Raw genomic sequence first — 12,289 nt, forward strand, 5'->3', positions numbered from 1 at the left:
ATCTGAGGATCATGCTTCAAAGCCAGCCCAGGCAGGAAAGTCTGTGAGACTCATGTCCAGTTAACCACTGAAAAAAACCAGAAGTGGAGCTGTGGCTCAAATAGTAGAGCGCCAGCTTTGAAAGTGAGTTCAAGCCCTAGAACCAGCACACAGAAACAAAGAAAAAGGAAATGGTTGATGTTTGGAGGAGTCTTGTTTTTTTTTCCATATTGTTTCTACACTGAACCCAGTTTTTGGTTGTTAGTTTTAAATCTGGGTCATTTCAGTTAAAGTGCTCAGTGTCTAGGCATGACTGGGTAGTGCCTAGGCTGCCGTGTGATTCTCCTGACACTGGGCTAAGGGTATTGCTTGGTAGTTACAAACTTACCCACAGTGCTTGAGACATTGGGCCTGGTGCCCTGTTTCACTCAGGAAGAGGATTAGCTGCAGACGCAATCACAGCTGATAGACAGTCACCGTAAGAAGAAAGTAATTCCAGATTAAACAATCACAGTCACCACTCCACTATCTTTAGATACTGGAATAAAGGAGCCAGTTGTTGAGCTGGTAAATGGAAAGATTTGGACACCACTGAATAGAACTGGATGTGTGCTATGGAAAGGTTGGGAGGAGAAGATGGTCCTGAATGAGAGGAAGGAGAATGAGAAAAGATATGCCAGGCAAAGATATGTGAACCGGGAAGAGAAAGGAATAAAAGTAGGCGCTGGCAACCTACTTGCTAAAGACAATGAAGAAAGATTGTAGATAGGAAGACAAAAGTACATACCTTAGTTTGTGGGCAGACAATAGAAACATTGCAGAGAGGAGAGGGAAAATGAAGTATTAAAAGGTGGCTATTATGGGGCTGGGAAGGTGGCTCAGTGGTAAAGCACTTGCCTTGCATGCCTGAGGCCCTGGGTTCGATTCCCCAGCACCACATAAGCAATAAGAAAAAAGCCGGAAGTGGCGCTGTGGCTCAAGTGGTAGAGCGCTAACCTTGAGCTGAAGAGCTGAGGGATAGCGCCCAGGCCGAGTTCAGGCCCCATGACCGGACCCAAAAAAAAAAAAAAGGTGGCTATTAGCTGGGCGCCACTGGCTTACGCCTGTAATCCTAACTCTGGTGCTTGAGATGTGAGGGTCACCATTCAGAGCCAGCCCCAGCAGGAAGCTCCGTGACACTCTGATAAACTACTCAGTCTGGAAGTGGTGCTGTGACTCAAATGGCAGAGTGCTCACCGCGGTGAGCAGAAGCAGCTCAGGGACAGTCCCAAACTTGGAGTTCAAGCTCCAAGACAAGACCGGGGGGGGGGGGGGGGGAGGTGGCTGTTGTAGCTCACATAGAATGACCACAAGATAAAAAAAAAAGCTAGCTACTCAGGAGGTTGAGATCTAAGGACTGTGGCTCAAAGCCAGCTCAGGCAGGAAAGGCTGTGAGACTCTATCTCCAAAAAAACCACTCAGAAAAACTGGAAGTGGCACTGTGACCCTGAGGTCAAGCTCCAGGACTGCCAAAAACAGTCAATTTTGCCAGGTACCGGTGCTCACACCTGTAATGCTAGCCCCCCAGGAGGCTGAGATCTGAGGATCACAGTTCAAAGCAGAGACAGCACCCAGGCCGAGTTCCAGCCCAGGCTGGCCAAAAAAGAATCTAGAGGATCCTGAGAAAAAGAGAGAAACAAGTCCCCCCCACCCTAACCCCAAGAAAAAGCCCCAGCATTTTCTTCATTGTTCTGAGCAGCTGGGGGGTGTTTTGTGGGGGCCGATGGCACAGAGGACCCCAAGGGCCCCAGTGCCGCACACAGGATGGCAGTTGCAATACTGTGATGGTGAGTTCCCGGGCTGGACCCCTGGCATTTCCTCTCCTCCCGCCCCTGCTGGTTTCTGTGTCTCCCTGGACCCTCAGTCTGGGCGGCTGCGCGTGCTGTGCGCTCGCTGGCTGGCTGAGGTCACGCACCTCGCTGGACCTGTGGTGTTCAGTGTGGCTGGTGGCGCGGCCACGCTGATCCTCGGCACTGACCCGGGGGTTTCTGTGGTGCGCGTGGGAGCCCCCACTGCAGATGAGCTGCGGGCCTCCGCCACCCAGGCTCCCCACCCGTGCCCGCCAGCTGTGGGAGCATGAGATGCTGGCGTGACATTTGACAGCAGCTGCGTGCTGAGCCCTTCTCGGGGAGCACGGCTGTGGGGACCGAGGCCGACATCTTGCTTCCTCTAATCCCTCATTTATGAGGCTTCTAATACAACCAAACTCCTGGAAATAAAGTAAAAAGGTGGCTTCTGGGGGGCAGAGTTTGTTTTGCAAGATGAAGTTCTAGAAATCTTAACCGTTTTTGTGTTATCTGTAACCAGTTTTAAAAGTATTATATATCAAGCAACACTGCGTGCATGCCTTGGTACTCACAGTTCGTTCACTGCCCTTAAACACAACTGTGGCCTTCATTTCTATTGTTACTGCATTTCAAATCTTGGAACCATTAAACACTTTTGACCATTTCTTAAAAAAAAAAAAAAAAAAGCTTTAGTAGCCTAGAAAGACATTTGGCCGGGAGAGGTAGGGGAAATGAAAAACGTGGATCTTACTGAAAACTGACATCCTGCCCGGGTCTCTAAAGCAGGCGCTACGCTTGTAGTTTCCAGGTGTTTGCATCTGTCTTCTCTTGGAGGCTTTAAAAAGTCAGCAGCTAGTGGCGCTGTGGCTCAAGTGGTAGAGCACTCACTTGCCTTGAGCTGAAGCTGAGGGACAGCGCCCAGTCCCAGAGTTCAGGCCCCACGACCACCAAAAAAAAAAAAAAAGTAGCTAACAGTAGCAAAACTTACATAGCCCTTTAACACATGAAAATGCCAACAATAATCCATTCAGTCTAGGTACAAGTTTCCCAGTAAGAAAATTCCAGGTTTCCCTCAGGAGAGATGGCATTTTAGATCCAGAGCTAATGGTGACCAATGATGCAGCAATAGAAGGGTCCCTGAGCACAATGAACCCCGCCCTCTCCACACCGCATTGCTGAGCTTCAGGGCCAACTTTAAGGTAAACCTGACTGTGTGCAGCAGCAGTCAACAACTGGCCTTTCCCAAAAGCTGTGTATCCAGAGGGAATGAATTAGAGACAGGGAAATGCGCGTGCCTAGACAGGTATTTGGGGAGCAAGCAGCCCAGGTGGGTAAAGGAAGAGCCGTGAGCAGTGGGCCAGGGCATAGCGTAGCGCACACACTTTCATGCTGACGGTGTGACAGTTGAAGACGTGGAGACACAGAAGCTTCTTGGATTTCCCACACGGACGCTCACTGGTAAATGGCAGCCGCAGCAGCTAGCAGAACTGGAAATGCCCATAGTACCAACTTGTAGCACTGAGAGAGAGACAGGAGCCACGTGTGCTGGCCATGTTTTATTTGTCCTTTTTCTTCAAACAGGATAACCAAAGATACAGACAGTATTCAGCAAAATAAAATAGATGGAACCAACTCTAAGACTGCGCTGTCCCATGCTACATTTAACCTAGTTTATCATGCTTGCCTTGGGGATGAGGAATAATAGATCATTCAGCAAAAACAACGAATGTCTACCGTGTACAACTGGGAAACTACAATAATGATGTACCTTAATTACTTCCATGCACAAGTCTAACGTTACAGGCTTTAAAAAATAAACACAATTAAGACTTCTAGGAGCATTTTATAATAAAGTAATTCCTAAATTTTCTTTGTAGATAGATCAAGCACCTCCAAAATACAAATTCCTATACACAGTGAGTACTTACTAAATGAACACGTAGTAGTGGTGAAGCAGTGGCAGCTGTAGACGTGCTGACCTCGTGGGTTCAGCCGGGTAGGCAACAGACCAGAGTGCCACGTGGACAAAGTGTAGTTGCAAATAAAGGTTTTGGACGAGTGAATTGTTATAATTAAATACAGAAAATAGATTGATTTGCTAAAATAAATAAGATGTGATGCACTAGGAACCCCAGAACACTTGAGACGATGGCGGCGACGCTGCTGCACGGGGCGCCCGCGGGCGCTGGGTGGAACTGGTTCTGCCACGTACTTGTTACCTTGAGGTAGATAACACATGTGTACCAAACTCGGCATTCATTTTCAGTTGCTGCTGGTATCATGTGTTTTAAGAAATGTGTACAGTATGAAAACTTGAAAATACTAATGAATGAAAAATGGTTTTGGAAAAAAATAGGCATTTTCATGCAAGTATGTACAGTCTCACTGTGTAAATTTCAAGGCAAGGTTTTTGTTTCCTGTAAATCAGCTCCTTGTAGTGGGAGAGAATGCCGAGTGTCCGCACACTCGTCCCCCCGCATTGCATTAGCTTGCTCTATTCTGTGTGTGCAAACGACATGCCAGTTACAATGAAAACTCTCACATGGAGAGGGGGAAAAAAAGACTGGGTTTTAAAAACCAAGAACAAATTAATTCCTTACTAAGTGATACCTTCTGATTCAAGTAAAAAAAATGACTTAAACACTAGTAATAAAAAAGACAAAACACATTTCATGAAAAACACGAAGGGAAATGTCTGCTGAGTGTTTTAGTTCAGGTGTTTCAGAATGCTGCTGTATGTCTTGTGAGGAATTTGAGGGGAGGATTTCAGCGCAGAAGGTGTTAAGGTGGCCTGCACTGACTTTAGTGGCGACCCCACGGGGCTGGGAAACTGGGGGATGCCTATGGACTCGAGCTGCTTGTTAAAGAGGAACTCCCCGCTGTGGCTGGCCCCGAGCCTGCCCTCTTCCTCTGGCTCAGTTTCTAGCACTTCAGACTCTTCCTTCCTGCTAAAGAACTTGTCCAAGTAGGTGGTGGACGTGTTTTCCTTCTCCGCCTGCTCGTCCTTCCTGACCTCGCAGCAGAACTGACTGATGAGGAAGCACTCCTCCCCGCTGCCCACGAACTGGCTGTCCCAGGACGACTGGTACCAGGCCCCCAGCTGCGCCAGGTTCGCCATCCCCTTCTCCTGCTTCTCCTGGCTCACTGACTTTGCTATCAGACTTTTCAATTCTAGCTGGGACACGGAGCTGTTCAGGTCATTTAACTTGTCAACAACATGAGCCGTGGGCTCATGCTGCGAGCTGAGCTGAATAGTTCCTGCAATGAAGGAATCGAAATCAAACCCCTGCTTCTTCTCCCTCTCCTTCTCAGCCCACTGCTGGGAGGCTTCCTCTAACGCTATCTGGGCCTTCACCAATCCGTTCCGCTCACATTTGGACTTGCCTCTCCTATCCGATTTGTCTTTGCTTTGTTCTTTCCAGTTGGAAAGGTCAATAATAAGCTTGGGCTCGTAATAATGGTTAACCTCACTCTCTCTCCACACTAAGTTGTCGAGGTATGATGGCGACCTCGTTTTGTAGTTACAGGTATGGCTACACTCCAGGTCGCAGTACTTGTTCTCATGGTGGTCGGGGTACTGCCAGCAGGGCTCTGTGGAGTAATTGGCGTCGAAAGCAGGGTCCTCCAGATACTTCTCTCGGTCTCCATCCAAGTATTTCCGAGGGTCCACTTGTACCTCTTCTTCGTCAGTGACGTCAGACAGAGCTCTCGGGTCAAGCTGAACTTCTTCAATGTCAAAATTGTTATGTATAGGCCAATCATGCTCAGAAAACTGACAGTCATGGTACCTGAAAGAAAAAAACAACAGGCTGTTCACTTGTACGAGTGTGTACTTGGCAGTCATGTGAGAAGGATTATGCGTGATTTCCAAAGGCGCTGTGAGGCCTTTGGCACAAAAAGCTAGGCCCTTCTCAGGTTGGGTCTAGAGTTCCATGATGGCCCAGGGTGGCCCTAGACTTGAGCGCTTCCTGCTTCAGTCTCTGGAATGCTGGGATTGAAGCATGCCTTTCATGCAGGAGTCAAAAGTTAGGCGTATGGGGACAGCAAGCCCTGGCCTTCCTTCCCTATTGTCACACAACTTTTAAAGGTAAGGTATGCTTCTACAGACAGCACTAGGAAAAAGCCAGGGGCTGGTGGCTCACGCCTGTAATCCTAGCTACTCAGGAGGCTGAGATCTGAGGATCCAGGGCAGGAAAAGCTGTAAAACTCTTCTCTCCAATAACCCACCAGAAAACTGGAAGTGGCGCTGTGGCTCAAGTTACGGTAGAGCTGCTCGCCTTGAGCTGAAGAGCAGAGGGACGGCGCTCAGGCCCAGAGTTCAAGCCCCACGACCGACCAAAACAAGAGTACTGAACTTCGAGTCCTGCATTGTAGGTAAGACTGGTTATTTTCTCCTTTCCATTTCATCCAAACAAACACAGCTAGTTCTATAACTCCATTCTACCAGTTTCACTCATTTATGTGCCACAAGCCACACCATCTCCAGTCTCGTTTCTTCTCTAATGGAGTAAGGCAGACTGAAGACTGAGGCAGGTTTACTCTCTCCCCTCTCTCTACTCTCCTCTTTCCTCCTTTTTTTGTTTTTTTGGTTGTGGGGTTTGAACTCTGGGCCTGGGCGCTGTCCCTCTACTCTTCAGCTCAAGGCGAGCGCTCTACCGCTTGAGCCACAATGCCACTTCTGGTTTTCTAGTGGTTTATTGGAGATAAGAGTCTCCAGGACTTTCCTTTCCCAGGCTGGCTTTGAACTGTGACCCTCAGATCTCAGCCTCCTGAGTAGCTAGGATTATAGGCGTGAGCCACCAGCACCTAGCTCTTCCTTAGAATTTTAACTAACACACTGTACTATTTGTTTTGAAATGGCTTTTTATTGGTGGTGGTGGTGGTCATGGGGCTTGAACTCAGGGACTGAGTGCTGTCCCTGAGCTTTACTGCTTAAGGCTCTACTAATTTTGAGCGACAGCGCCACTTCTGGTTTTCCCGTGGTTAATTGAAGATGAGAGTCACAGAGTTTCCAGCCTGGGCTGGCTTCAAACCGTGATCCTCAGATCCTGGCCTTCTGAGTAGCTAGGATTACAGGCATGAACTACTGGCTGTATTTGTCCTAACAGTTCGCTGCATTACTTCAGTAAATGCTTTTCTAATTGAGGATCAATTTACCTTTCCCAGTTATAAATGTGACTGTGAGTTTCATCCATAAGCAAAATGTCATCCACTTCATCTTCGATGTGAAAAGGATGGCTGGAGATGGGCTCGTCCGTGGGGAAGGAGTAAATGCTCATGTAGGGATGAGAGAGCGCTTCCTCCGCAGTCAAGCGATCCATGGGGCTAAAGGTCAGAATCTGCTCCAGGAAACCCAGTGCTGCAGAACAAAGACAAGACAAAGCTGAGCGAGCAAGTGGACAAGTGGCTCCACTCAGTGAAGACCATGCGGCCAAGCACCCTCCCTCACCACCTCCAACCTGCCCACTCAACTAAGCCATGACACACGGCATGACAAACACAGCAAAAACCTGTGAAATTGCAGTTTTGGTCAGCCAAAAATGCTCAAATAGCAATCTCTTCCAGCTCAACCTAACACTCAGGTCTATACTGATTTAGATCTAGGATTTAACGGAGTTACGAGCTGTCTAGTCCTAGACTGTTGAACTTGCTAAACAGAAACGTAATAAAACGCGTTCATCCAGCTCCCCTCTGCTCAGGCAGGCGTGGGTCCCACCCACGCATGTATCTACTCACCCCTTACATCACCCTCCAAGGCTGGACCAGCTATACCAGGACAAAACCACCCTGAGACCCTAGCATCTGGGGGCTGTTGGCAGCAGGGAAGGCAGAGCTGGTGAGCCCTGCTCCAGAGGGAACCACTGCCTTTGCTAGAAGAGCGCCCAGTGTGCGTGATCGATCCACACGCAGGGAACCACACAGAAAGGGACTTCATGTGCTGCGCTCAGTACTGATGGTGGGAGAGAGTATTTTTACCAAGCTCCCATGACCTTGAAATGTGCTTTCCAAAATTAGAATTTCAATTATAAGCAGTTGGCATTTTTATTGTGATAAATCTTTACTCATTCTGTACTGCAACCGCCATGTGAACTTAACGAACCCATCACCAAACTCATCAACACCTACCAGAAATCCCCACACCAGCCAAATACCCAGCTCGATTCCCAGCTGAGGAACATGTGGCAGTCCCCACTGATTCAAGGACTGTTTCTGGCTTGCTCACGTTATCGTGTTCAGAGTTTTTATCATGAGTAACTTTTTTTTTCTTTTCTCAGTCATGGGGCTTGAACTCTGGGCTTGGGCTCGGTCCCTGAGCTCTTCCCCTCAAGGTGAGCGCTCTATAGCTTAAGCCACAGCACCGCTTACAGTTTTCTAGTGGTTTACTGGAGATAAGAGTCTCACGGACTTTCCTGCCCGGGCTGGCTTTGAACTGCAATCCTCAGATCTCAGCCTGAGAGCTACAATTACAGGTGTGAGCCACTGGCGCTCGGCTATCATGAGAAAAAAAAAAATTTTTTTTTTTGGGGGGGGAGAGGGGGTGGATACTAGAGTAGGTACCCTACCACTTGAGCCATATCGCTAGCTAAACCTACGGGAGCTGAAGTTAACGTTTTTTAAATTCCCACAGTACTTGGGTGAACTTGGAGACAAAAGCTTGCTAATAAGCAAGCTGTCTTCATACATCATTTTTGTTCTTTCTTCCATCTAGCCTTCCCTAACTCTGTTCTTTAAATCATGATCCTATACACATCATTAGTATATTCTTGATACAAGGGGATTTCACACAACGTGTCAGATCGGACATGCCCCGTGCAGCACAGTGGTGTGGTATGCTTGCCTGCAGGAGGTGACCAGGCCGAGCTGGAAGAGGAAATGGGGTGAGAACCAGGAGAGAGAGTAGTAACTTCCTGGACTCTGGAAAATTACTCCAAAGAAAAAAAAAAGATCCTGGACTCGGGTCCAAGCCAAAAAGGGGATGAAGAAGCGGGGCGTGTGCGCACTGTCGGGGAGAATGCTCCTCCACCCCAGGCCTGCGCTCCCATCACCGTACCTTCTCGGCTAATTCCTGGAAGCAGCTGAGTTAAGGGTTTGTGTGGCTCAGTCATGTCGTTTCTAATGTAAACGGGAATTACGCTGAGAAGCTCCTGACGATCCTCCTCATGGACAACAGGAATAGATTCTAAAATCAGTTGCATCTGTTCAAGTTCATGTGCACCTGAGCATAAAACACCAAAGGCCAACCACGTAAATACATTCTTGATGTTTACTTATTTGGTAATAAACATACTAGTATTAAGTGAAATACTGTAACAATGGGGAGGGGGGTAAGTCTTAATCTTAGCAGGTTCCACCACTGTGAGCAGCACCGGTCTCCTTAGAGCAGCGCTGCCCGTGTACATGCCGGCGTGTTCTCTTTGCAGCCTGTTGTCATGGAGAGCCAACTCCTTAAGTGCAGCCTCATCACGAGTGGAAGAAAGCGATCCACTGGAGGTTGGGCATGGTGGTGCATACCTATAATCCCAACCGCTGAAAGCGGTGTAGCAGGAGTACTGAGGGTTCCAGGATAGCCTGGGCTACACAGGGAGACACTGTCTTGAATAAGAAGACTGGTTGTGTCGTCTTAGCTGTATCATTAATAATACTAAGTACAGCTTTAACTCTGGACAATATTTAGCCTATTAAGGATTTGTATTAGCATCAATAAAATCAATAAAAATTAGCATCAGCCAATAAACGAACAACAAAATGAGGTAAATCCATACAACAGAACCCTATGCAAAAGGAAGTAAGTGCTAATATATGACCCAAGATGAGTGAACCTCCAAAAATACTACCACATGACAGAAGCCTGCATTAAAGACAAATAGTTTGATTTCATTTATGTGATTTTTTTTTTCCTTTGGCCAGTCCTGGGGCTTGTATTTAGGGCCTGGGCACTGTCCCTGGGTTTCTTTTGTTGCAGGCTACACAATGCCACTTCTGGCTTTTTCTGTTTATGTGGAACTAAGGAATCGAACCAGGGCTTTATGCATGTTGGCAAGCACTCTACCACTAAGCCACCTTCCCAGCCCTGAAATATCTTAAACAGATAGATCCATAGAGACAGAAAATAAATTAGTGGTTGCTAGGAGCCAGGGGTGGAAGAAATGCAAAGTGAATGCTAATGGTCACAGGTATCTTTAGAAGAATGAAAAGACTCTAAAATTACACAGTAGTGGTTATACACCCTATAGTTATAATAAAAAATATGAATATGAACCCTAACACCATAAATAAGTCGACTGTATGGTATATGAATTGCATGTCAATAACTGGCTTTGTCCTTGCTTTCTTGTTTCGGTAGTTCTAGGGGAAATCATTACCATGTTGGAGAACCACCCGGCAGTCCTGCAGAGAAGTGGGTCTCCTGGTAACAGAGAGAGATAAGCTATCCATGAGCAACCCCACTCCCCAGGCCCTGGGGGCAGGGAAGCCCTCAGCGGGCCGCAGCCCTCACCAGCATCTTGACCCAGGAAGCCTGCGCTGAACACCCGGCCAAGCCACCCCCACCATTTCTAACTGATATAGCAACAAATAATTATTATTTTATATGTGCTGTAAGGTACTGTATTATTACCACGATGCAGCAACCTCTAATCACAGTAGTATTCCTAAGAAAAATAAAACTTCCAATCTACTTAAGTCTCCTTTGGTTTGCTTTCTCTCTGCAGCCCAGGCGGACTCAGCCTCCCACATGCAGGGATGATCAGTTTCTAAAGTGCCATGTAGTCACTCACAGATCACAGAAGACATCCCAATAAATACAAGATTATAATGAATTGACTGGTGTTACTGATTAGCGTAACAAAGTAGCGATAGCACTGGCATTAAAATCCCATCCTTTCTCCAACCATGCCCCTACTTCCTATTCTGAGAACAGAATCTGCCCGCACCCTCGCTTCTGCACTTCTTGCAATCTGGTGGTAGTAAAGGGCCACCGCACTGACGACAGAAGAGGAAAAGTTAGGTCAACAAAAGAAAGGAACTAAATAACGGAGACATCTTTAGCTTCCTCTGTTTCTGAAGTCATTCCTCACCTTGCTTTCTAAGAGACCTTCTAAAGTTTCCTGGCTCCAGTCTGAATCGTTATAAATATCTATCATTCTTGACAACCTGGATTTCATCATGCTTTTCTTACTGCTTCCTGATTCTACCAGGCTCAGACCTAATTTCTATGTACTTACTCTTACACTTAAACACCTTTTTCACTATTCCTATTAAAATGGCAACTCATTCTACTCCATTTGCCTTTCCTCTCAGTCGTCACTGGCATAGCCTCTATTATGTATTGAAGACTATTATACAAATTCATACTTTGCTTGATTATAAATGACACTTCACAGATCACTCACTGCTTTTCTTCTTGACTAAGTCCTCTCACATACTTCATTAGACTCATCACAGCACCAGCTTAACAAGAAACCTGTCTGGTTGTTGTGAGTCTCGAAGGTTACAGCAGTCAGGTAAAAAGGTCCAAACAATAATAATTCAGGGACCAAGACAAATTTATTGGGCTGGAGGTATGGCTCAGTTGGTAGGGTGCCAGCCACGAGCAAGCAAGCTAAATGAAAACCTTTTGGACTTTCAACTAAAAACCAGAAAATGACAGTGACAAGAACGGATGCAACTCGGGTATCCCTGAACACAGACTACAACAAATACAGCTCCACAAAAATAGCAAATTAGGTCTAGGAAATAAGATACATTCTAACTAAACTTACAAACCTTACATAGATCTTCCTTCAGAGATAAATACAAAGCGATTGCTCTTTGGGGTAATTTTGTGTATGTTGGTCCTGCAGCTTCAACCCAGGGCCTGGTTGCCATCCCTGAGCTTCTTTGCTCAAGACTAGTGCTCTACTAGGTTTCTGCCACACTTTCCAATCCAGGCTGGCTTCGAATCAGCATCCTCAGATCTCAGCCTCTTGAAGAGCTAGGATTACAGGTGTGAGCCACTGGCACCTGGTGCGGGGTAATTTCTTTGTGTATCATACCCACCTGCAAAGAGGGTTTTACCAGTCAGCATTTCAGCAAAGATGCAGCCTGCAGCCCACATGTCAATGGCTTTAGTATAATTGTTAGGAGAAAGTAAAAGACGTGGAGATCTGTACCATTTAGTAACCAATCCTTCAGAAAGATGACCCTAAAGAACAAACACAAAGCACACTTTAATTTCTATTCTTCTGGCTAAAGAACAACCATCCCCAACATAGTAATTATTAATCCTAGGACAGTACTATTAATTTCTAATCCCATCTTCAAGGCTCTCACACTCTTGGGCAAAATGAACTGTAAGAACTTGTGCCACCTCAAGGCCACAAATTTCAAAACTTGTTTTAGAGAGGAGCTAACCTTAAAGGTGTTTATGTCAAGAAGAGGCTGGGAAAAGCACCAGAGCCACTGCTTATGTGAGCTTTGCCAACAAAGCACAACCTCATTCACTG

At 46.7% G+C, this 12,289-nt stretch overlaps 1 protein-coding gene across 6 annotated transcripts in view; it reads right to left on the reverse strand.

The window, feature by feature from the left end:
- Positions 1 to 3,342: 3,342 nt before the first annotated feature.
- Positions 3,343 to 12,289, reverse strand: part of Mapk6 (mitogen-activated protein kinase 6) — a 48,038-nt gene continuing 39,091 nt past the window's right edge. For all 6 annotated transcript variants that reach the window (XM_069995400.1, XM_069995394.1, XM_069995399.1 and 3 more), the window contains exons 3-6: positions 11,844 to 11,988; positions 8,857 to 9,021; positions 6,963 to 7,164; positions 3,343 to 5,593 (exon numbers count right to left, since the gene is read on the reverse strand). In XM_069995400.1, the coding sequence (XP_069851501.1) occupies positions 4,513 to 5,593; positions 6,963 to 7,164; positions 8,857 to 9,021; positions 11,844 to 11,988 (1,593 nt within the window). In that variant the 3' untranslated portion in view covers positions 3,343 to 4,512. The remainder of the gene's footprint in view (positions 5,594 to 6,962; positions 7,165 to 8,856; positions 9,022 to 11,843; positions 11,989 to 12,289) is intronic.

This window comes from Dipodomys merriami, unplaced genomic scaffold (genome assembly GCF_024711535.1).
Source record: "Dipodomys merriami isolate MVZ:Mamm:240054 unplaced genomic scaffold, mDipMer1.0.p SCAF_48, whole genome shotgun sequence".
Taxonomy (NCBI): domain Eukaryota; kingdom Metazoa; phylum Chordata; class Mammalia; order Rodentia; family Heteromyidae; genus Dipodomys; species Dipodomys merriami.